This window comes from Equus przewalskii, chromosome 3, assembly GCF_037783145.1.
Source record: "Equus przewalskii isolate Varuska chromosome 3, EquPr2, whole genome shotgun sequence".
Taxonomy (NCBI): domain Eukaryota; kingdom Metazoa; phylum Chordata; class Mammalia; order Perissodactyla; family Equidae; genus Equus; species Equus przewalskii.
The window spans coordinates 8,622,979-8,646,844 of NC_091833.1; the positions used below are offsets into that span (position 1 = coordinate 8,622,979).

General features: G+C 60.3%; 1 protein-coding gene across 2 annotated transcripts in view; it reads left to right on the forward strand.

Annotated features, from left to right (window-relative positions):
• GNAO1 (G protein subunit alpha o1) overlaps nucleotides 1–23,866 on the forward strand; it is a 169,650-nt gene that overhangs the window by 136,924 nt on the left and 8,860 nt on the right. The window contains exons 4-8 of one of the 2 annotated variants that reach the window (XM_070613691.1): nucleotides 3,792–3,952; nucleotides 9,660–9,788; nucleotides 11,783–11,912; nucleotides 15,836–15,989; nucleotides 18,128–22,823. In XM_070613691.1, coding sequence (XP_070469792.1) covers nucleotides 3,792–3,952; nucleotides 9,660–9,788; nucleotides 11,783–11,912; nucleotides 15,836–15,989; nucleotides 18,128–18,315 — 762 coding nt within the window. In that variant the 3' untranslated portion in view covers nucleotides 18,316–22,823. Of the gene's footprint in view, nucleotides 1–3,791; nucleotides 3,953–9,659; nucleotides 9,789–11,782; nucleotides 11,913–15,835; nucleotides 15,990–18,127; nucleotides 22,824–23,866 lie in introns of those variants that run through there. The other variant, XM_070613690.1, reaches the window with a different exon arrangement.

The window sequence follows — 23,866 nt, forward strand, 5'->3', positions numbered from 1 at the left end:
GCTGTGGCTCTCAGGCGCCCAGATTGGAGGGTCTGTCATCCAGCAGGCAGTCTCGCTCTGCCCACCACCCTGGTCCTGACTCCCTTCTCCCTGATGGAGCAGAAACCGTGAAGGTGGTCCTGAAGGAGGAAGTTTGGGACGGTCCGGCCAGGTTCACTGCCACGTCCCACAGATGGGACAGCCCACTGAGCCAGGGAAGGACGGGCCTTCCCCAGGTCGCCCAGGCGTCGGGCAGAGCAGCGTCAGCACCTCGGCCTCTGGCTCACGGGCCTATTTTTAGCCCCAGGTGGAGCATGCACACCCCTCACCCCCCTGAGTCACCATCTGCCTAAGGCACCCCACGCTCAGGCCCCAGGGCCAGCTTCCCAGGTCGCTGCCCCCAGGGTAGGCTCAGAGGCTGAAGAAACTCATCTCCGAGGCCCGGAACCCTGGAGGCCAGGCTCTGTCGGTGCGCAGCCCTCCAGGTCAGCTGAGGGTGACTCAGGAAACAGAGAGCTGAGGTCTATGGGACACTGTCCCCAGGAAGCTGGGTCTGGCCAGCGTGTGGTCCCGGCCTGCTAGCCTCCTGGCCAGCTGTAGCCTCCTCCCGGGCCAGGCAGTTGGGGGGACACGGCCGCCAGAGCCTCCTGCACCTCATGCAGTAGGCAGGCTGACGCGTAAACAGCTGCGGAGCAGATAGCTCAATCCTGGAAGAGACCCCGCGGAGGCTTTGGCCCCACGGACCTTCGTACAGAAACTTTTGTCATCAGCCACAAGTCTTCCGGGCGCTGACCTCCTTTGCTTTGTGTCTGTCCCACCCCAAAGAACACCTACAGATTTTTAGCTGCTCCCACTCACTTCCGTGCCACGGGGGGCTGGGGCATCTGTCTCTCCTCCGGCTCCATCAGATGGCTGGGGGGTCAAAAGGGCTTGAGAATGGAGTAATGGTGTAGTGATAATTACTGTGCCCATGAATAAAAGACCCCGATTCTGGAGGGCCCGAGAGGTCAGGGAGAAGGCGGGCCTGGCAGGCCTCACTCCTGGCCCCCACCAGGGCCCCGTCCCACCATGGGCCCCAGCCCGTGCTGGCTGAAACCGGGGGAAGATGGCTGGAGGACAGGTCCCAGGAGTGCTGGCACCAACGGTCCAGCCCAGGTAGACCCACTAGGGCCCACTCTGCCCCCTGGGTCTGCCTCCCCGAGTGCTGTCTGGGGCCTGGTTTGTATAAGGGGCCAGGCCACAGAGAGGGTGAGGGGGCCTGAACACTTTGATGCTTTCCTGCTTCTTTCTGGTAGCTTCTTTCCTAGGGGCTTCTCCATGAGTGGGACATGGTCTTGATGACACCACTGAGTGTGGGACATGTCCTCTTAAGCTCACCCCACTGAAAACTCCCAAGGAAGGACCACAGTAGGCCCAGCATGGATCATGTGCCCAACAGCTGCCTCATCCCCCCTTCTAGGCCTGGGCTTCCCTCACCTGCCTTCCCAGGCCCCTGACCTGGACGGGAAGCTGGCCTGGGCCCCGCTGGACTGGGCTTCTGGACGTGAGGGGTCCAGCACGCTCCCATGCCCCCTCCTCGCCTGGCCTTGCGCTCCCACCTGCACCTGTTTCACTGTCACTGGGATGCTCCAGTGCCCAGCAGGTGGACCATGGTGCCTGGGGTGGGCAGTGGCCACAAGGCAGAGGTGTTCTTCAGCGCCCACTGGGGGATTGCATGCCAGAGGGCCCACGTGGGTGGCTGTCTTCTGGCTTTTGGGTCACAACAGTGGTCTGAGCAAGGCCCTGTCACGCAGAGAATTATGTGAAGACTCAGCAGACAAGTTTGCCTGGGGCCTGGGCTCAGACAGGCACCGTGTTGTCCTGGTTTGGGTTCCTCTAGGAGCCAACCCTGAGACAAGGATTTGGGTGAGACAAGGAGTTTATGTGGGAGGTCATTTCAGTAGGCACCGAGGGAGGGGGACATGACACGGGGAAGGGAGGGAAAGAGTAAGGGATAAAGGAGGCAGTAATGGGTGGGCTGCAGCTTTGGGCAGCTGGGGCTCAGGCCCCCTTGTGATCCTCTGAGACACTCCAAGACATCTCAGAATCATCTGCCTGTGAGGGCAAGGAAGTCAGGGTATTTGCCCACCAACTCCTGTCTGTCCTGGGCTCTAACTCCCAAACTTTGCAGTCTGGAGCAGCCCAGGGGCAGAGGCAGGAGCCCTCCCTCTGCAGGGCCCTCTGGAGGCAGCCTTCGGGCAGGCCCCAGCGTGTGCACGGGCTCCGCAGGAGCTCTGTTGCACACTCGCCTGCTCCAACCTGGACGTTAAAAGCAGCGGTCGTCTGAGATGGAGCACGGACCTTCTGGTTAATGCACGTCCCCCTCTGTGTGGACCCCTCCCTCCATCAGCATCGTTTGCTGTAGTCAGCGACTGCTGTCAGCGCATGGGGGGGTCTCATCACAGAGGCTGGTCTTGGAGTCAGAGGCTTCTGATCTGGAGCCCCAGCCCTGCTACTTACGACCTGTGACTGTAGGTGAGGGCCTGCCTCTCTCTGACCCTCAGCTTCTCGACCTGTAAAATGAGGATAGTGGCACAGTGACCACTGTGCTAGTTAGTTATTGCCACAACGGTACCATCTAACAAGCTTCCCCTAACTCAGTCCCTTAAAACAGCAATCATTTCTCGTCATGGCCAGGGGTTCAGCCTTTCCCACAGCTCCTACAGCTCCCTCGGGAGGTGGTTGTGAAATTCTAAGGAAGCTGTGTGTGTGCACAAGAGCGTCCTTTGGAAACTGTAAGGTGCCACATGCCTGTGCAAGGTGCTAGTGATGGTGAAGCCTGTGACTTCTCCAGGAGCCTCAAAGACCATTACCTTCCTGGCTTTCGTGTTACGTGTATTTGATGGCAGCCTTTGAAACGGGGTGACCCTGTTTGGTATCAAAGATGAGGGGAACAGGGAAAGTACCCGTTAACTATGGAACGCTTTTATGCCGTTCCAGCCGAGTCCCGGCCTCCATGTGTGTGCACATTACACCCCCCCACCCAGGGGGGAAGGGCAGGAGGCAGAGAAAGGGTGGCCTCCCTATCTTGTTACACATTCCCGACTCTTCTCGTCTGGACTCCCCCAGCCTCCAGGGAAAGGCAGGCCAAAGGTCAAGGGCAAATAAGTAACTAAAACTTAATAAAATTAAGTTTTAACTTTGGGCCATCCAAGGGCCTAAGCTCTGAAGATTTAATACGGATGTCAGGCATTTTTACCTGAAGCGAGAACGAACATCTTCACCCCCAACCCCCGAAACCCAAGGTACAGCTCCTCTAGGGCCCGGGCCCCAGCTAACTGGAATTCCCACATAACCAAAATGCCCCGCTCCCTGATCTAGCCCAGTTCTGCCCACTTTACTCCACCTGGGTGAGAAGTATCGAAAATTAGAACGTTAGCCAAGAACAGTGGTTTTCTCCCCACCAACAAATTATGCAAAACCCCAGTTTTCGAAGAGTTGAAAGCAGAGCCGCTCTGGTTGAGTTGGGGGGCGGAGAAGAGAGCCCTCGCACTCTGCCCTGCTGTGCACAGAAGCCCCTCAAGCTGCGTGGGGCCTGGTGGGGAGCTGCCGCTCTAGGACCCACCCTGTGACAGACGGCCCTGGAGGCGCTCGTCCCCCGGGGCCCTGGCAGTCAGACTGCACGGGCTGCAGGTGTGGGCGTGTTCGGCTGGTGGCCCGCTTCTCCTGACCAGGCCAAGGGCTGAGCCGTTGTCCCTGTGCCCTGGAAGGTGCCCAGCCAGGGCTTCTGTCCCCAGTGAGGCCTCAAAGCCACCATCCGTCTCTCCTCACAGGCCGACGCCAAGATGGTGTGTGACGTGGTGAGTCGGATGGAAGACACCGAGCCCTTCTCTGCAGAGCTGCTTTCCGCCATGATGCGACTCTGGGGCGACTCAGGAATCCAGGAGTGCTTCAACAGGTCTCGGGAGTATCAGCTCAACGACTCCGCCAAATAGTGAGTGCCGGCAGGAGGCGCCAGCAGTGATGCAGGCGCGGGAGGGGGTGGAGGGCCCCTGGGCCGGCCTGGGAGCTGCTGTGGGATGTTCCCGCAGGTGTCTGGGAGGGAGGGGAGGCACCCGTAGGGCCGGCCGTCACCTGCTTGCTCTGGAGAGGGCCTGGCCCCCCAGAAGGAGGGTTTTCAGTGTGGCAACTTTTTTTTCCTGGAGAACCCCTGACCCCATAAGTACAAATCAAGAGCCATATAGGCAGAAAATAACTTATATGGCACCATTTTGTTTTATTTTAGAGAAAATAATAAACTTTGGATTCCTCTATCTTTAAAATTAAAAATAAGGACGATGTAATCCATCCAATAAATATAATAAATAATCAAACGTACTTTAATACTGTTATAACTAAATAAGGGGAAGGAAAGAAGTGAGAAGGGGAGAAGGGAAGAGAGGGGGAGGGAAGAAGAGGCGATGAAGGGGTGGAAGGATGCTCAGTGAAGCCAGAGAGGGTTGAAAGGAAGGGCAGAGGCGGCCTGCGGGCCCTTCCTGCGACAGCCGGACCACAGGGCTGCAGCTTCGTCACTCCAGGTGACTCTGAGGTCGTAAGGTTACAGGCCCTTGGCTCCTGGATCAGAGGCCCCAGACCCCTGGCATGGTTCTCCTTCATTGAGGACATGTTTTCCGTCTTGAGGACATTGGGATTGCACCCCAGCTTTCAGGAAATGCACCCCAATTTTGCAGTCTTGTGCCCAGCTTTTCAGTGGGAGCCTCTGGGCTTAAACTCGCTGTCTTAGGATGCATGTGCTCTGACACTGATCTGCTGGCTGAGTCAGTGTGCTCAGCCGGGGCCACTTTGCTCCTAGGAGACACTCTTGATTATGCTGACTAGGGACTAGGCGTCTAGTGGGTAGAGGCCGGGGGTGCTGCTGAACATCCCACAGTACACAGGACGGCCCCCACAACAAAGACTTCTCTGGCCCCAAAACGTCAATAGTGCCAAAATTAAGAAGCCCTGATCTACCTGATGCTGATGTACCGGAGGCCAGGGCCGAGACAACAGCATTCACTAATGGGTGTTGGGACGTTTCCATTGGCCGTGATGACGGCTAACACGCTTGAGACTTGAGAGAGGCCAGAGCGTCTTCCCATTTCGGCACGCCTGGATTGTCCATGGGGCAAGTGCTTCGGTCCTGTGTCCCACGTGGTAGCGACCCGGGCCCCAGGCCCTGATGAGCCCCCAGGGGCACCTTGGTGGGCAGGGGAGTGAGGTTCAAATCCACAGCTGTGTGTGCACTCAAATTGCAGACCTGGGTCTTCCCCTGAGCCATTCAGGCCAGAGAGCCCCCCTCGCTGCTCTCCCCCCACCCGCTGCTGGCCCAAGTCCAGGGCCTTCCCATCCCCCCACTACCCTTGGGGCCCCTCGGCATCAAATCATGCTCCCCACCTAAATTTTTACCCATTTAACTAATTGTAACATGAATCCGTTACAAAAACAATTTTTTTAATTGAGATTCATAATAGTTTACATCATTGTGAAATTTCAGTTGTACATTATTTCTTGTCTGTCACCCCAAAAAATTTTTAAACAATATAGAAATGCATAAAATTACTAGTAAACTCCCCCTCCCAGGCCTTTCCTCCTCCTACTTTGAACTATTTCCATTTATTTGTTCCAGTGGTGTCCAAAAAAACCTGAGCCCTCAACTTTAAAGGGTATTTAATCACCTGCAGCTGTGAAACTTGAATTCGGCTCATCTTCCTCCCTCCTGTCCTCTCTCCTTTCTTCCCTTCCTCCCTCCCTCCCTCCCTCCCTCTCTTCCTTCCTTCCATCCTCTCTCCCTTCCTCCCTCCCTCCCTCCCTCCCTCTCTTCCTTCCTTCCATCCTCACTCCCTTCCTTCCTTCCTCCCTCCCTCCCTCGCTTCCTTCCTCCCTCCCTTCCTTCTTTCCTTCCATCCTTCCTCCCTCCCTTCCTTCATTCCTCCTTCCTTCCCTGCCTCCCTCCCCTCCTCCCTCCCTCCCTCCTTCCATCCTTCCCTCCCTCCCTCCCTCCTTTTTTCCTTCCTGCCTCCTCTCTTCCCCACGTCCACTCCCAGGGTTTTGCTAGATGATTATTTTTAGTTCTTCTGGTGGTTACCTTTATAGCTTAAAATAAGAAGCTTGAGTCAGTATTTGTCAACTCCCCACCAAGTAAGCTGAGGAATCTGCCTTCCTTCTCCCCCTCTCCTCCTCTGCCCGCCTCCCTCGAAATTTCCCACTGCCCACATCGTGGTACTGCACTCTGCTGTGTCGCCCACCGTGGGGTCTTCTGTGTCTCGTCTCTGGGGCAGGTTCCACGCAGGCAGGGGAGGGAACCCACAGGCTGTTGGGTTCGGAAGGGCCCTAAACACTCTCTGGTCCATACTTGCTTTGCTGTTGTTGTTATCGGCTCAATCTTGTCTTCTGGGCCCAACATATAAAACAGTTAAAAGTGCATTAGTTGCAATAGGAGGGAGCAGGAGGCCTAATCAGGCTGTCACAGGGTTCCAGGGGGCGCCTCGTACATCTCAGACTGCGAATGGCTCCCCAAGGTCCAAGCCTCTCACTTTGCAGGTGAGGGCACAGGGCTCCGAGGGGAAGACGGGGTGGGCTCTCGCTCTCAGGGCGCCCTGGGCCTCTGTGAAGTGGCTGGCTCTCCCCTCTCCCATCTGAATGATGGCTCTGAGACAGGTCCCAGGAACCCAGAAACCCGAGCGCAGCCAAGCAGGGGCTGTAAAGACAGTTCTGTGGTTCGGTTCAGGTTGCTTTTTCTCAAACCCAGTCCCCCACTGAGAGTCAGTGCTTGCTGTCCAAGCTTCTCCCCTCCCCTTCTCCCTGCATCCCACCCCCAGGCCGTCACTCCTGTGCCCCGCAGAGACTGCACTGGCAAGGGCGCCCCAGGCCTGTGCTCAGCCTTCCGTGGTCAGGCTTCCTGCGGGGGCTGCAGCTCGCAGCAGCATTGGCCGCCTCCTTGCAGCACCGTCCACTCAGCTCCTGGGCCTCAGACGTCCTCACTGGCCACCCTTTCTCAGACCCCTCACCGCTTCCTGCTGGTCGCCTCTCTGGAGGCCCTGAGTGCAGCCCCTGAGCCTCTCCTGCCCACACTGAGCACCTGGTGACCTCCAGCCTCATTGCTTTAGATTTCTCGTCTACCCGGGCAATGCTCAAATTTAAATGGCCAGCCCAGCCCTCCCTCCTGAGTTCTGCCTACTCAGTGTCCATTTGGGCATCTTCGTGCGTCTCAAATTGATTCTTGCCAACTGGACTCCTGCCCCCTCGCTCCCCCGTACCTGCTCCGCCTGCGCCCCTCCTGCCACGAGCAGCTTCCTCTGCCACTCTGAGGCTTTCACTGGCTCGTCCCCCATCCCACTTCTCATCCCTGCACAGCTACCACTGTGGCATGACTGCCACCACCTGTCACCTGATTACCACAGCTCCTAAGGGGCTCCCTGCCCCTCCCTCCCCATCTGCTCTCTGTACAGGAGCAGAGCCATTTTCCAATGCTCTTCTGGTCAGAAGCTTCCAGGGCTCCCATCTCAGAGTAAAAACCAAGTCCTCACAGTGACCCCCCGGCCGTGTGCTGGGCCCCACCCTCGCCTCCATCACCCTGCTCCAGTCCCACTGCTACCTGCTCCCACCACCCATGCTTCCTACCTCACCATCCTTGATGCTTCCTGGCGCCCGCTCCACCTCCCCCACTCCAGGCCTCTGTACCTGTGAGGCCTTCTGCTGCACCCCAGGAGGCTCACTCCCTCACTCCCCTCCGTCTCCACTTGACCGTGACCCTGGCTGAGAAGCACCCCCAACCATCCTGTATCAAGTAACAGCCTCCAGTTGGCCGCCCCAGCCTGACAGCCTGATTCCGTCCTCCTGACACCTACCACCTCCTGACATGGTCTGTATCTTAGGTCCCTGTTAATTATCCCACACAGACACACACACGAAGAGAGGCTCCAGGAAGGTCAGGCTTGTCGTCTTGTTCATTGCCGCGTCCCAGCACTGGGACAGCGGGTAGGTGGAACCTACAGTAGGTGCACACTCCACTTTGCTCGCCCTCCCTCCTGGGGACAGCTCCCTGCGTGAGACTCGGCTGGCACACACAGGCAGAGGGCCAGCTTGTCTGTCTAAAGGAGCTTGGATAGGAGGGCCAAGACCAGAGGCTCCCCAGACCTGGGGGCCAACAGGAAACGACAGGAGGGGGTCATTTTGAAACCAGCACCGGCTCTAAGTAGAGGCACTGGGAACGGGGAAGGGACCTGCACAGAGGGGTTGGGAGGATTGCGAGGTGCTAGGCGGGGCTTCTCCAGGCTGAGACCAGAGCCCGCACCCACGGGCCTGGGAGGGGCTCTGACGGGGCCGGAGCTTCCAGGTCTGCTCTGGAGCCTCAGTCCTGTCCTTCCACAGAGGAGAGGAGGCTGGAGCCTGTTCAAGAGCACTGGCTCTGGCATCAGGCAGGCCCAGGCTCAGATGCCAGCAGCGTCCCCTTTCCAGCAATGATTCAGGCTTACCCTCCCTGAGCCTGGGAACCCACCATTTGGTTTTATTTCTTTGGGGAAGATTCTCACAAGGATTGGAGCCAGGGCTGGGGTATTGGGTTTCCAGTGGACACCCTCATTGGTGAAGGCGTCCACTCTTCCCAGCCTTGTAGACGTCCACAAGCCAGGGAGCCGGCCCCCAGAAGGTGCTGGGGCAAGTGTTGATAAAGTGCGGCCCCTCCGCTTGTAACCTGGGACCCCACGTCATCCCATGGCTCGGATACTCAGGGCTCCTCCCCTATGGGCTGTGTGCAGTTCCCCACCCCCAGGCAAGAGGAGTGGGTGGCCCAGGTGGCTCTATAGATGACTGAATCTTCCCGCAGGCCTGGCCTCGCTCCCTCTTTCTTAGCTTCCCAGATCCCACCATAGCCTTGGGTTCAGACCTAACCCATACAGACCCCAAAGCCCTTCCGGGTGCTTAGCCTGGACGGTGACATGCAAAGGCCTGGCCTGTCTCCAGGGCAAGTGGTGGCGTGGGAGGAGAGCCCTCATGCCAGAGACCTGGGCCCCAGCAAGGCCTGGCCACTGCCCAGCTGTGTGGCCTCTGAGCCTCCCTTCCGAGGGCATCAAATGAGAGGATGCGCACAGAGCCCTGGGTAACTCCAGGGAAGTATGGGTCAGGCGGGTGGGGGCTCGGGGCCTCGTGGAAGCGCTGCAGAGCCCTGGCCCGAGCGTGCACTCGAGCCTGCTGGCTGGCTTCAGGCCCTGCTGACAGCCAGGCGTGGTACCTACTTTCATTGCTCTCTTTTTTAATCTATAAAATAGCACATTTAACTGGGTTATTAAGGAAGAAACAGGATCCCACATGTCGAGAAGAGAACCTAACTGCTGCCATTGTTATTTTAAGATGAGGAAATGTCACAATGGCATGGTAAACATGTTAGTCTCGTTGAAAAGTCCCATCTTGTCTCAGCGTCCCTGGAACTGTGCACAGAGCCCCTTTCGGTCTGAATTAGATGCTCTGAGAATGTGAGGCCAGGACGTAAGCTCCCCACCTGTCACCATCCCACCCCATTGCCCCCGGCCCTGGACGAGGTGGTGCCATCATCCCACTGGTGGCTCTCCAGGGGCCCTGGCGGGACAGGGCTGTGAGCGGGTGCCCAGCATGCCCCAGGCAGTGCCCAGCACCTGGTCCATGGTCCCTGTGTGTTGCCATCCCAGCTACCTGGACAGCCTGGATCGGATCGGGGCCGCTGACTACCAGCCCACCGAGCAGGACATCCTCCGAACCAGGGTCAAAACCACCGGCATCGTAGAAACCCACTTCACCTTCAAGAACCTTCACTTCAGGTGAGGCCCAAGGCGACTGCCGAGCCCTGGGGCGGGCGCCAGGAGGTGGCGGATGCAGCCTTTCGGCCTCAGCTCATCTGGAGCCCCCAGATATCGCCCTGCCTCGGGGAGCTTTCATGCTGGGACAGGAGTTAGGCATGAGAAGGGGTCATATCTGTCTCTATGTTTGTTTTCACCAAGGGCAGGGGCTGGGGTGAGCAGGGAGGCTTCCTGGAAGAGGAGTCCTGGAGAGTAGAGCTCTGAGGAGCAGGGAGGGTTAAAGGGACAAAGGAGGGGGGGCCTGTCTCTGGGTGACTTATGAGGAGGAAGAGGAGGGGGCGGATCACCCAGGTGGCCCCCGCAAGGCCACCTTGTAGGGAGGGGTGAGGAATGAGGATGGGTAAGCCCAAGCCATATCTGTGACACCCTGGGGACCCACGTAATCCCAGATCTGGAAGGGGCTTAGGGATCAGCTGACCCACCCTCCCCTGGTACATATGGGGAAACTGAGGCCTGGGACGAGCAAGGCTGCCCCAAGCCCAGGGGCTCTGAGCACCTCAGAACAGGGCCTGAGGTGTGAGGCTGGACTTCTCAGGCTCTGCTGGTGGGCTGTGTCCCCACGTGGGGTAACTTCATGCACTGAGGCCTGGGAGGCCCTGTTCTGCCCCCACCTGCCTTCAGGTGTGGTTCAGGGTGTTGGGTAGAGCAGGAGCGGCCAGGAGGGCAGGGACTGCGGGCAGGTAGAGAGTGTAAGGCCCCATTCCTGGCCCCTGGCCTGCCCAGGAGGGCTGGATGCCAGACCGCTTGCCACCCACCTCCCCAGCCCCTGCTCCTGTGCAGAGTGAGGGGCCGAGGTTCTGTCCCCAGGCCTTGGGCCCATGGGCAGCCTCTCTGCGGGGCCATGGGAGCCACACTGGGCGCGGGGGGCTTCCCGACCTCTCCTGAACCTAGAGTGCAGCAGTGGGCAGGCGGCCCCCGCAAGCTGCCTCCTGCCTCCTAGTGGCCTCAGTTTCTGCCACTCTCCCCTTGGGGCACAGGGTGGGCTCCTGGGCTCGGCGCTGCCCACAGGCAGAGTCCGAGAGTAAGCATGTGGAGGGGGCCCCGAGGCCATCCATCGGCCAACGGCCTGTATTTCAGATGGGGAAGCAGGAGCCAAGGGAGGCGGGACAGCAGCGGAAGCAGACCTGTCTCCTCCTCCAAGCCCACTCTGGTCTGTGCCTGGGCTGCCCTCCTCTGCCTGGAGGGCCCAGGGTCTCTGTGCACACGGGGTCAGGGCCAACCACACCGGCAGCTGTGTGCCCCAGGCTTCCCAGGCCTGGGAGGCTGCAGACCTTGACTGAGGGCGCTGGGCTGAGAGACTGACCTCCTACTTCCAGGACGTCCGCCCCACCTGCCCACGGTCTCTTCTCACAGCCCTCCTGCCCCCTGGAGGATGGCGTCTGAGATGGGGAGAGGCAGGCAGCCCTCTGCAGGGAGAGGTGGCACAGAGCAGAGCTAAGAGGCTTTGTCTACAGACAGACCTGGGTCAGACCCCGGCTCTACCAGGCCTGCTCTCACCAGCACCCTGGGCATTTAACCCCTAGAGGCCTCACTTTCCTTCATGTAACAGGTGACAGTGCCTGCCTGCCTCCCTCCCCAGCTGGTTTGGACATTGCTCAGACCACAGGCATGAACGGACATGCTTCAAAAGCCAGGAACAGGACGTGCATGTTACCCTGCGAGGAGGGCCTTGCAGAGGCGTTTCTCAGGGGCCAGCGGAGGTGCATCCCTCACGAAAATGCTTGAGATGCAAGGGCAGGTCCTTGAGTCACTCTGTGTGAGCACAGCCCAGTCATGGGACAGACTGCAGTGATGGCTGCCCCCGCCCGCTGGGTGGCAGTGGTCAGCAGGGCTCCTGGGAAGGCTCAGGCCATGTGCCCAGGCCCCTCCCCCTCCTGCCCCACAGCTTGACCTGGCGTCCCCCACCTCTCTGGGCCCCACCGCCCACTACTCCCAGCTTCCCTGTCTCCCCACAGGCTGTTCGACGTCGGGGGCCAACGATCTGAACGCAAGAAGTGGATCCACTGCTTCGAGGACGTCACGGCCATCATCTTCTGCGTCGCACTCAGCGGCTATGACCAGGTGCTCCACGAAGACGAGACCACGGTGAGTGGCCCTGGCCCGCCTGGCCAGAGGGGGCACTGGGAAGACCTGCTGCACTGGCCTCAGTGGCCCATGGTGGCTCTGGAGCAGGGCCAGCTGCAGGAGCCGGGTTCCAATGTCGGGTGGGCCATGCCCGTTCTCTCTTGACTATATTGCTGGGCAAATAGCTCATGATATCAGTGCAGAAAAGGCCACCACGGGCCGCCCTGGCTCTGGGGCTGTATGCAGACTGACCACAAACGTCTACAGACTTCAGGTCTTGGTCAGTGAGAGGATCTTCGGTAAACAGCAGAGTCATAGAGGTCGTCAGGCCAGAGCCACATTAAACCAACCCTAGAAGAAACCAGGGTGCAGCCAAGCAGGCATGCACCTGAGACAGAATTAGCAGTTCTTAGCCCTGACAGCCCCCCCGAGTGCCAGCCGGGCTTCTCCAGCAGAGGCCTGTGGGCCTGGCAGCGGGAAGGGCAGCCGGGCGTGTGGCATGCTGGTAAGTGACGACTGGGGCGCTGGGCCCCTCCTTGGAGGACACGAGCCTGGGTTCCCACCTGCCATCAATGAGTCATTCTGTCTGGGGCCTCAGAGAGCTGCCAGCCTGGCTTCAAAGGGGTGCTTACCTGGAGAGAGGGCTGCCCTTCTCTGGGCCGAGTGCTGGCGTGCTGCCCAGTTCAGGCAGCACCCTCTCTGCCTCAGTTGCTGTGTCTGTCACAGGGGGCGATAGCCGTCCCTACCTTTTGGGGCTGTGAGCGATGAACTGAGGGAATCACGGGACGTACTTGGAACCGTTTCTGGCACAGCAGCGCCGACTTGGTGGTTGTACCGTCACTGGGACTGTCCTGAACTCGGGGTCCACTGAGCCGGCCCCGTCTGGGCTGCAGCCCACAGGGCGGTGGGCCTGTCTGCAGGGCCCTGTCACGGAAGCTGGTTATTGGAGTGGGGCACCCACAGGGTCACCAGAGTCAAGCCCGCAGCACCTCTCGGGGTGGGGCTCCGGGCCTGTGGGGTCCCGCCCTTGGCCTTCTTCAGCGCCTCTGTCTGGCGCACACAGACCCTGGCCCCAGGCCTCTCAGAGGCAGCACTGAGGGCTGGCGGTGGGGCTTGAGCAAGGTCTGTCTTCTCTCTGGTCTGTTTCCTTATCCGTCCTGGGCTGCTGGTCCCACGGGGCTTCCATAAGGGTCTGATGGGCTGTGGGGTGTGGGCCACGGAGGGCAGTGCTGTGGGGAGGAGGCGCCGCCGTCGTGAGGGACTCACTCGGCCGTGGGGCTTTCGGCGCATCCAGGGAGCTGGAGCTGCCGGCTGGGTGGGTGAGTCGGACTCGCACCCCGTCCTGGCTCGTCCACCTTCTCTTCCTCTTTCAGGCCCAGCTGCACCCCTGAGTTGGGCTTCAGCAAAGACCCCCAAGCCCTGCCTTGTCCCAGGGGAGGCTCTGGGTGGCCTCAACTGTGCAGTTCTTTCTGGTGAAACTGTCATCGTTCTTGGTGGCCTCTGCAGGCTGTGGCATCCAAGGGTCACCCGGAGTGGAGGGTGGGGTGGGAGTAGACTCATGCCCTGGGTCATGTTTGTACCTGGACTCACTGACCACCCAAAGCCCAGGCCGGCCCCTGGCTGCCCCCAACAATGCGTCGGCACCCAGGGACTGCCCTGGCAGGCACATCTTTCACTCTTCCATTGGTCGACTGCTTTTCCGGCCACTGTTCATGGTCCACTTGGCCTCCTGTGTGGTCTGCGCTCCTCTTGGCTCATGTTTTCTCCTGTATCACCTGGGAGTGGGAAGCAGGGCTGTGCCTTGAGTGCGACGCTGATCCAACCATGGGTTTCAAAGAGGGTGGAGGGACCCTTCTCACTGGGCAGACCTCTCACCTGGGACCTGTCCTGCCAGGCCTGCAGACAGCTCAAACCAAGTCCCAGGCCCTCTGCAGGTGCTCTCCAGCCGTTGCTCTGAGCAGGGCCCACGTCCTGGGATGCTTTCCCTCTGGGCTCCTCCGCCTTCCTCACGCCTTCCTGCCTTACTGTTCCTCTCTCACCTTCCCCACCTCCATCCTGCTCCAGTTTCCCTTGTCCTTCTTCACGAGGGCTGGAGCAGAGGACCTTGGGGAAACAAAGGCACATGGGCCAGGACAGGCTCCTCCTGAGGCCCTTTCCACCCCAAAGCGGGCCACCTACGCAGCCCAGGAAAGAGCAGCAGCCCCTCCAGGGACGGGAATTGGCTTCACAACAGCCCACAAAGCTCGTTGCCACGGTGGCAACAAGAACAACATCGTCACTGCAGAACTAAGCAAACGTCTGAGTGTCCAGGACACGTGGCGGCGTTGGGCAGCCGGGGAGCCGACGGATCTGGCCCAGGGCCCAGTGCTGCCTCTGCCGCTGTCCACCCTCTCCCGGCCTCCGCTTCCTCCCCCGTGGAAGGGCCGTGGCGGCTGTGAGGACTGCTGGGCTCGGAGCTGCAGGAGTGCCTGTGCTCAGGCCTCCACTCAGTAAGCGGCAGTCGTCTGGCTCTTCTGTCCAGGCACACAGCTAAAGGACACGTTCTGGGATACAGATGCTCTGCCCCCAGGAGGCAAGAGGAAGGCCCCGCTGATCAGTCCTGGTCCTCAGACTTCCTCTCTAGCCCTGCGCTTCCCGCCCCGGCCTGGGGCGCGTGTTGGGGCTGCCAAGACAAAGGCGGCTCCTGGAGCTCGGCCAGGAGCCCTGGGGCTCATGGCTGCTTGCCTACCACCAGCCACCCTGCCCACCTCGCCCTGGGACCCCAAGGGCCTCATCCTGTCCTTGTACCTCAGGCCTGTGGCTCCAGCGGCACTGGGCCTCAGCTTGCCACAACTTCACCACCACCACATCCATCACCACCGCCTGCAGGGCCTTAACTTGCCAAACCAAGGCCAAAACCATGAGCAGAGTCTGAGAGACCCTCCAGGCTGGGCAGGTATGAAGCACCTCCCTCCAGTCGGAACTATCAGCTAAGAGTTGAAAGCAGCAGGTTCTCGGGGCGCCACGGGTGACTTTGCTGTGACTGTCTGCCCTGTCCACTCTTGTGTCCCACACTCCTCACCAGCCACTCGGCTCAGGTTGGTCCTTTCCACCCACCTTCCAGCTCCAGCCACGCAGTGCACAGTCACGGGGCAGCCGTGGCCTCTTTGAGCCTGCACAGGGCCTCAAGTGGACTGGCCTTGACTTCCTGGTCCCAGACTGGTTGAACCAATTTTTCGGGTTTTTTCTCTCTCTTTCTCTCATAGTTTCTGCTGGGTTTTTATCTTCCTCTCTGTTTTAATCTGTTTTGCTGGGTTTCATCTTGGGGTTCCTCCAGCCCCTCTACTGAGAAACCAGCTCACCAGAGCCGCCCCCAGCCCAGCCATGGCCCAGCCAACCAGCCCAGTCCCCCAACCACATCAAGGCCACAGCAAGATCACCCCCCCAGATGCTGTCCCCCTGGTGTCTGCTTCCAACTCTGGATTAATTCGAGGATCTTAGTCCTCGGTTAATGTCTCCCTTCTGAATGCGTGCACCCTCCCACCCCGGCTGGCAAAACCCAATGAGACCCGGGTAGAGAAATCTGCATGGCCCGCGGTTCCGCGTAGACGTGTTGGATGGTGGTGCGGCCCCACCCGCCCCTGCGTGCATGGTGCATGTCCTCTCCATGAGCCAGAGTCCTTCCAGTGACCTTGCTGCCCCCACCCTGGGTCAGCCCTCTTGGCGGGGGGTGGGGGCAGCATTCCACATCCTGCCCACCCCACTCCACCCCACCCTGTCTGTGTGTGGAATGAAGCAGGAACCACATCCCGTTTGTCCTTGTGGGTCCCCCGTCTCCGTCCCTTGGTGATGCGTTCAGCCGCGTTGGTGGACCTGTCCTTTGCTTGTCCCGCTGTGTCGGCAGCCGCGGTGGGTCGGGGCCCCGGGCGCTGCCAGCCCTCACTTGCCTCTCCGCTCTGTTGCAGAACCGCATGCACGAATCCCTGAAGCTTTTCGACAGCATCTGCAACAACAAATGGTTCACAGACACGTCCATCATCCTGTTTCTTAACAAGAAGGACATATTTGAAGAGAAGATCAAGAAGTCTCCGCTAACCATCTGCTTTCCTGAGTACACAGGTAGACTCCCAACCCCGCAGGGATAGCAGAAATTCCTGAGGGAGCAGGCCCCTTTTCCAAGCTCAGAACACTTTTACCGCACTCTGCGGATGCACCAGATTCCACCACGGGGAATCCAGTAGAAAACCAGAGACGGGCCTCTCCACCCCAGAAGGTGCTGTAGTAAGGGGGCCAGGCAGCCAGCTGGGCCCTCCTGCTCGGGGGAAGCAGGGTTGCAATTCTGACTCTGCTGCTTACGAGCTGTGTGGTCCCAGCAGCTTCTTGGAGCCTCAGCTTGATCATCTATAAATAGAGATTATCAGTAAGGTGGCGACACCAGGGTGATGAGGGGGTTCAGATCGGGGGCTTTGAGTCAGGCAGCCCAGGGTTCATGCCCCAGCTCTGCCATTCAAGCAGGTCACATGACCTCTCAGAGTCCCAGTTTTCATGTCTGAGATGGGGATGATCGGGATGATGTCCACCCTGCCCTCAGACTTGCTGGGAGCATAGAGGAGCTCACGGACGGCAGTGTGGCCGCTAGTGCATAGCAAGTGCTCACGAAACCTCTGCTCCAATTATTCGAACCAGGATTTTAACTAACAAGTATTGTAATGACACCTCCCACACGGGCAGTTATGAGACTCGAATGGCCAGTTAGGGGTAACAGTGGGGTAACCTTGTGGAAGGTCTTAAGGACGCACAGGCTACCTCTGTTAATGTCACCATGGGTTTACCTAACTGTGGGGTAGGCGGGCAGCCGGGGAAGGCACCCTCACTGGGGCTCCCACAGAGCAGCGAGGGTGGTTGAAATAGCCCAAGCGCCCATTGGCTCTTCCAGGTGGCCAGAGCCTGGCCAGAGAGGTGAATGGGACCAGAAATGGGGCATCCCCAGCCTGACCAGCCCCGGGCCTGGAGAGCATAAGAGCAGACAGAGGCCCAGCAGGGCGTGCCTGTGGGGCTTCCCCGAGAATGGCCTGGGGGCCGTGCCTTGGAACCACAAGCATCACAGCTCAGTCTCCTGCTTCCTCAAGATCAAGCTGACTGCCCCTACAGGCCCCCAAGAGGTGGGGGGGCTTGGCACCCCTCACGGCTGCGTGAGCCTCCACTTAGCTGGAAGATGGGGGTCTGTGGATCCCGCCCTGCTGACCTGGGCTGTGACCTCTGGGGCAGCAGAAGTAGGCTGGGTGGGCCAGCCACCAAGGCTGGTTTGGGGCTGAGTGATATCTGAATGTCCCAAGGAGACTCTCCTGCACTTCCGGCCCACATTTAGGAAAGAGCTGTGGTCTGGCAGACCTTCCAGAGGCTGGGACCCCCCTCCAGATATGCCACTCCCAAGCTTCTGATTTGCACAGCAGCCGCCCAGCGTAGCGCTGTGGCTCCAAAATCCAGTCCTCTCCCTGCCTCCGTCAGCAGGTCATCACTGCCTGCCTGGGCCCGGGCCCTGCTTCCTGGAGCATGTGGAGGCTCCGGCAGAGCCAGGAGTCCTGTTCTGCTCCTCCCCGAACAGCAGCTGCTGTCCTAGAAACCCTCTCTCTGGGCTCCCCCAGGAAGAGAGCAACATGGCCCACCTTGAGGAAGGCAGCACGTCAGCGAGCCAGACAGTCCTCCACCCCTGGCTGGTGAACATGAGGACAGGGAGGGGCGAGGAGAAGGAGGCCAAGGCAGCTGGCATCACACAGTCTCTATCCACCTTGCCCAGCAATGGCCAAGGGAGGTGACATCGCGGCCTACCTCGAGGGTCACAGACAGGAGAGGCCCTCCCTGGGGGGGTGTGCGTCAGCCGGCGCCACCTGCCTAGGGGGCGGTTCACACTTCTCTGAGCTGGACTCGCAGTAAGAAGGAACGTTTGCTGTGGGAGTCAGTAGGTGCATATGCAAAAGGAAAACGGGCGTTTCATGAAACAGTGCTTACCCTCAATACAGCAGAGGCACGGTGAGGTTGGCTGTTTCATTTCTGTCCTCATGTTTAGACTGGGTGTGGACTGCTGGCCTGATTTCATGACCTGCTATTGACTGAGCTGACCTGTCAGATTTCCCTCCCCATTAGGTCTTCCTTTCAGGGTTGTCACTGAGTGGCCCTCAGTGTCTGCTTCCTGGCCCAGGGCCTGATGGACACGCTGGTGGGGGCCTGGCCTCACCTGCTCCTCCCCTCTCCCGCAGGCCCCAGCGCCTTCACAGAAGCTGTGGCTTACATCCAGGCCCAGTACGAGAGCAAGAACAAGTCGACCCACAAGGAGATCTATACCCACGTCACCTGTGCCACTGACACCAACAACATCCAGTTTGTCTTTGATGCTGTGACAGATGTCATCATCGCCAAAAACCTGCGGGGCTGTGGCCTCTACTGAGCCCTGGCCTCACTGGCCAGCAGCCCACTGCCCTGCCCGGCCTGCTGCCCACCCTCCCCTGGAACCAGAGCTCCGCCTCCTCTCAGACCACTCTCCACACTTGACAAAGAAGCACCAGCAGCCGACACTGAGGGGGGAAGAGGGGACCCTCCCCCGGCCACCCACCCCCAGACATCAGGACACGTGGTAACACCGGGGCTGGGCGGGGTGCTGAGTGTCCGCGGGGCCCGAGTCATTGCTCACCGCCTGCGTGCCGCTCGCTGCTCACTCGCCTCTACTTCATCTGAGTGTTTTATGGGGGAGGGGGGTGGGGCCAAGGCCACCGTTTGGCCCAGAATGGGCACACCTTATACTCAGTGACTCATTCTTGAAGTCCCAGGGTCTCCTCCTGTCATCTGGGGTTGTGCAGGTGGTGGGGGTGGCCCTGGTGCAGGGTGCTGGGAGGGGCGGGGACAGTGGGAGCCACTGCTCACCTTTTCCTGGGGTCTCTCTCGTCAAGGGCAGCTCCGTCACCGAAAGCCAGGGTGGAACCAGGCCAACTGCGTGTGGGTGTGAAGGCTTGGGCCTTGGCGCAGGCCCCCCTCCTCCCTCCCTGGATCTCAGGCCCTGGCGCGAGCCCTTCCTTCTCTGGCCATCCTTCCCTGCACACCCTTGGGGCTCCCATTGCCCTCCTGGGGACCCTACCCCTGCCTCCTCACAGGCCCGGAAGTGCCTTGGAGACTGACTTATGGCAAAGGCACGGGGTAGATGGTGGGAGGGGTCGTGCCCCACATCTGCACAGAGGGCAAGAAAGAGGTGGGAGATGGCAGGGGAGGGCAGGCTGAGGGGAAGCAGCTCCTGTGTTGACTGGGGTGGGGGCCCAAGGGTGACTCATCTACATTCTCACATCACCCGGGTCTCGGGCCGCGGCTCCTCAGTGCAAGTAGATGTGCTTTTCCTTCTCCAGTTCAGAGTGAATCCAACTCAAACGATCAGGGCAGGCAGGGGCCTTTTGGTGGGGGTCCTGTAGCTGGGGAGGCCCAGGGGAGGTATGGACACAGCCCCTGCAGCCAGTGCCCCAGCTTCCTTCTATCTTGGTGAAGAAACCAGAGATTCTGTCTGTAGCCTTTGGTGTCCTGCCAGCCCCCAGGGCAGAGGAGGGCAGATGGATGGGAGCACCACCTTGGCGTGTGCACTGCAAGGGGCCCAGGCTGGCTCAAACACGTCAGCCCCCTCCTCTGGAGAGAGAGTCCTAGGACCCCTTGGAGGGGCTTTGCTGCCGATCCCTGAACAGAAAGGAGTGGGATGCCTTCTGGTGTCCCAGGCCAGAACCAACACACCTTTCCATCACTCCTGGATGCCTCCAGTGGGCTGATGCCCCCAGCCCGCACCCCACACAGGCTCTGCGTGCTCATATGGCAGTCTCTGCCTGGGGAGCTGGACATGGGAGGGGAAAGGGCTGCCCCTTGAGAGGCCTCTGGCTCCCTCCCCAAGCCCTCTGCTCTGCCAACCTCCACTCTGGGCTCTGCTCAGTCCTGGGACCAGGCAGGACCCCTTGGACTCCAGTGTAGCCCACTGGCCACCCTGGAGCCAGGAAGAGCCCATGCCAGCAGTTCTGGGCTTCCTGCTTCCAACAGGCACAGAGCTCTGGGTGGGGCACAGGAGACCCAGGGAACCTGCCTTAGTGCCAAGTGCCTGCAGGGATGGGTGCCACTCAGGTGAGCCCTGTCCCTGGCCTGGCCCTCTTTCTACTGCCCCTGGCTTGTGGGAGTCACATCAGCCAGGCTGCAGGAACCGCCCTGCAGGCCCAGGTGCACCGGGGTGTCGTTTGCCTCATTGTGTGCCATACCTTGTACCAGGTGCTCAGTCGTGGCAGAGGATAGGCTCCTGGAGTCAACAACCTCTGTTTCTGCCATGGGCCACCAGAGCCATGGAGGCCATTCTGCCCAACATTGAAGACGCAGCAGTTATTTCCTGGCATCACCACCCTGGGTGTGGCCAGCTGAGCTGTGCCCCTAACTCTGCCCTGTGACCCCAGACTCAAAAACAGCTGACAAGAACGGGGATGCTGGCCAAGCCCCACCTCTAAGGCCATCACCCTGGAGGTGGAAGTCACTGGCCCTCCAAGCCCAGGGCTCGCCTTTGCCCAGCTGCCTCCCTCAAACCACAGTGGCCAGGGCACCAGGCGGCATTAGGAGCTGGAGGAGCTGATAGCTTGGGACCTTCCTGCCCTTCCATCCCCTGGGCTGCCTTTTCTTCTCTCAGATGCTCTGTCCTGCTCGGTTTCTGGAGCTGCTCTCGCCCTCCCGCCCTGGCCTGCCGAGGAGGTCCTTGGCTGTCTAGTGTAAGCCCTTGAGGAGAGGGTATCCAAGGCGAGATTCCTCCCTGTCCACTGCATCTGTCATCCATGTCATCACTGGTGGCTCCATCACGGGGGGAAACGACTAAGTGACATGGGTTTGGCTCCGTCGTGGATGTGGGGGGAAGACGTTGTGAGTGACCAGGTGTGGGTGTGTCTTCATCCACAGTGGCCCCATGTGTGCCCCCGAAGGGGCCAGGTGTAAACTCTGAGTGGCTCTAAGTCAATAGGCCAAGAGGAAACTGAGTTCTAGGAGGGACACTTTGCCAAGAGAATTGTGCCTGCCGACCAGATGCCTGGGGGCAGTTCTGTGCCTGCGCCGCTGCCCTCACAAGAGCCAGGTGTTGGCCTTCCCACTGCGGACGGAGAGAGATCCCCCAGGCTCTCTGGCCTGACTGGAGGGGTGTGCCCGAGGCCCAGGGAGGGCCTCTGTTGAGCCTGTGGACCGTGGCCTGAGGAGGCTGTGGTCTCCCCCAGCCTGAGCAGAGAGCACAGCTCTGGGCCCCTCGCCAGCAGCTTGGATGTTCTGGGTTCCATGGCTACCTTCTATAGAGGCCCTCGATGCCCGGGGCCCTCGCCCTTTCTTCCCCCCCTGGCCCCAGCAGAGCCTGAGGGCCTGTGGCTACATGCTCCCACCCCAGGGCAGTAAGCAGAAGACCACCACCATATCTGGTGCCAGGAGGCAGCTCTGCCTCCCAGCCTCTCGCCCAGCCCAGCTCCATGCCCACTGGTGGGAACCGGAGGCCCCCTGCCCTCCGTGACTGCACTGGGCACCAGTGGGTCTACCCGGGCAGGCAGTAGCCACAAGTGCCCTCCCCACCCAGAGCCCCCCTAACCAGGCTGTCTGTAACCTACTGACAGGAAGGGGAGGGCCTAGGAGTCCTCCCACCCCAGCCCTTCCCTTCTGCCAGGGTGAACCCTGCAGGGGGACTATCCCCTGCTCCCACCTAACACGGACAGTTTCTATCCCCTCGGTGACGCTGCAAGTTCTTCCTCATCTCTGGCCTGCATCCTCCCCGACTCCTCCCCTTTCGTCTCTGTCTGCCCTAGTACACTCTTCACGCCTCTCGTAAGTAAATCCACCACAATCCGGGCCTCCGTGTCTTTCCTCCAGGCCAGGCAGTGGCCATCCCAGCCCCCTTTTTATGAAGCCTGGAGCACAAAGCCTCTCCGGCTGCACCTGCTCTTCTCTGAGCCTTCTGGAAACCTTCAGGTGCAACCTGGCAGTTCCCAGGAACTGAGGCCGGAGGCTCTGGCTCCGTGACCACCGGAGATTCCATCTGGGGTCCCGAAGGCAAGCAGCACCCAGAGGGTTCCCCCATGTCAGGCCACAAGCCTACCAAGTAAAGGGTCCCAGCAGCCCCAGGCAGTGGAGAAGACACAATGGGCAGACCAGGGAACAGGGCCAAGGTGGGAGCTGCTGCCGTGCGGTGTTGGTCGGGCTCCCCGCTCTCCACTCCCAAGTGACGTGAGTCCTGAACCCAGCCTGCCCAGAGAGCATAGAGGGCCTTCCCTCTGGGGGCTCCAGACAGACCCCACCCCAGGCAGATGAAGGCCCCTGTTGGGGGAGGGGCAGGTTGAGGCTCCCCCACCAGTCCAAAGTCCTAGGCCCTCTGGGTGGGAGAGGGGGTGTCTCTGGAAGGGAAGCTTTCATCCCCAGGCCCAGTGCACCAAGACCACCAGCATGAACCCACACCCCTTTCCCAGCAGAGCCCACAGCTCTGGTGCACCCCTGCTCCTGCGGCTCATCCCTCCTCGCCTCTCCGCCACCCCCTCCCACCCATCTGCTGTCTCCCTGCAGCCTTCACCTCCTGGTCTCCTCGACCCTGCTGGTTCTGCCCTGTCCCCTGGCTTGGCCCCACCGCGGGTGTCCTCTGCCCCCACCCGTGCCCTCTCCCCACCCTGCCGTGGCCTGTCTGCTCCCCTCCCCCGCCCCAGGCAGGGATGAGCTCAGGCGCCCTCTCCCTCCTTAGCAAGCCTTCCCTTCGGTGCAGCCGTCCCACCTCCCAGCCCCGCCGCAGCCACCCACCCCATATTAACTGTAATTTTGTATGAAGAGTGACTTGTTGGTTTAATAAATCTCTAGTTAATGTAATAATTTATTGGCTGCCGTAATGTATTTATTAGTCACCTACTGTTAATAAAAAGTGCCAGCTTTTCCTAGTGTTAAGTGTGGTGTGTTGTGTCAGTGCCTAAGGAGCTTCCGCCAGGCGCACCCACACTACACGAGTCCCCGTGCCCTGGGCCCGTCCGGGCCCGGGGGCTGCACTGTGGGCTGCCTGACGGAGAGGGCACATTCCGAGCACTGGCCACCCTGCCCACCTCTGGGGCCTGTCGTGAGGGCAGAGGCTGGTCCATCCCATGCCGAGCGCGCCGTCCCGTCCTAGCATGCTTCTGCCACACACCACTGCCGGGGGTGATGCGGCAGCCGGCAGGCAGGGCTTTCCTACTGCTCTCGGCCCGCAGAAGCCTGGGGCAGGTGGAGGCCTGGGGAAGATGGGAAGGTGGCGGTGGGCAGGGGTGGGTGGCTTCTCTTTTCTTAAATGGTGACATCATTTCGAATGCACTCCAGCCTCTGTGCTTGGGGGAAGCTTGTAAGGACAAGCTGTGCTCTTGGTCCTTGGTGATGGGTTCCAGTGGGTGTGCAGAGGGGTGGTGGTCAGGCCGGCGGGGCGTGGAGGGGATCTTAGTGCCGGCGCCCCACCTCCTGCAGCCGCTCCCCTCCCCACTGCCCTCCCTGCGTCTCCAGGATCAGCCCTTCTTTGCAGGCTCGCTCCAGGCCCTCCCCATGGAAGCAGGTCTGACTGCTGCGTGTCCTCTGCCTCCCCCGGCCCCTCCCCACTCTGTGCCTCTCCAGGGTGTGTGCATTGTCTCTCCCCAAGTAGACTGTGAGCTCTTGGAGAGCAGGAGCCTATGGTCTTCCTACAGCCTCATAGCAGCCCAGCAGAGGGCCTTGCATACCGATCGAGCTGGTATTGGTGGAAAAAGTGCCTGCGTGCTCTGCAGCCCTGGAGCAGGGGGCCGTGGAGTGGCCGAGCCTTCGCAGAGTGGAACTGTGGAGCCCAGGCCAGCTGGCCTGGATCTCTCCTCCAGACCCACGCTCAGTGGCCTCTTGAGGAAGAGACCTTCAGCCCAGCCCAGATGCCAAATGGGCACAGTCCCTACTCTCAGCTCAGCTCACCCTGGAGGCCTCTTCTGGTGCTTGGAGGGCCC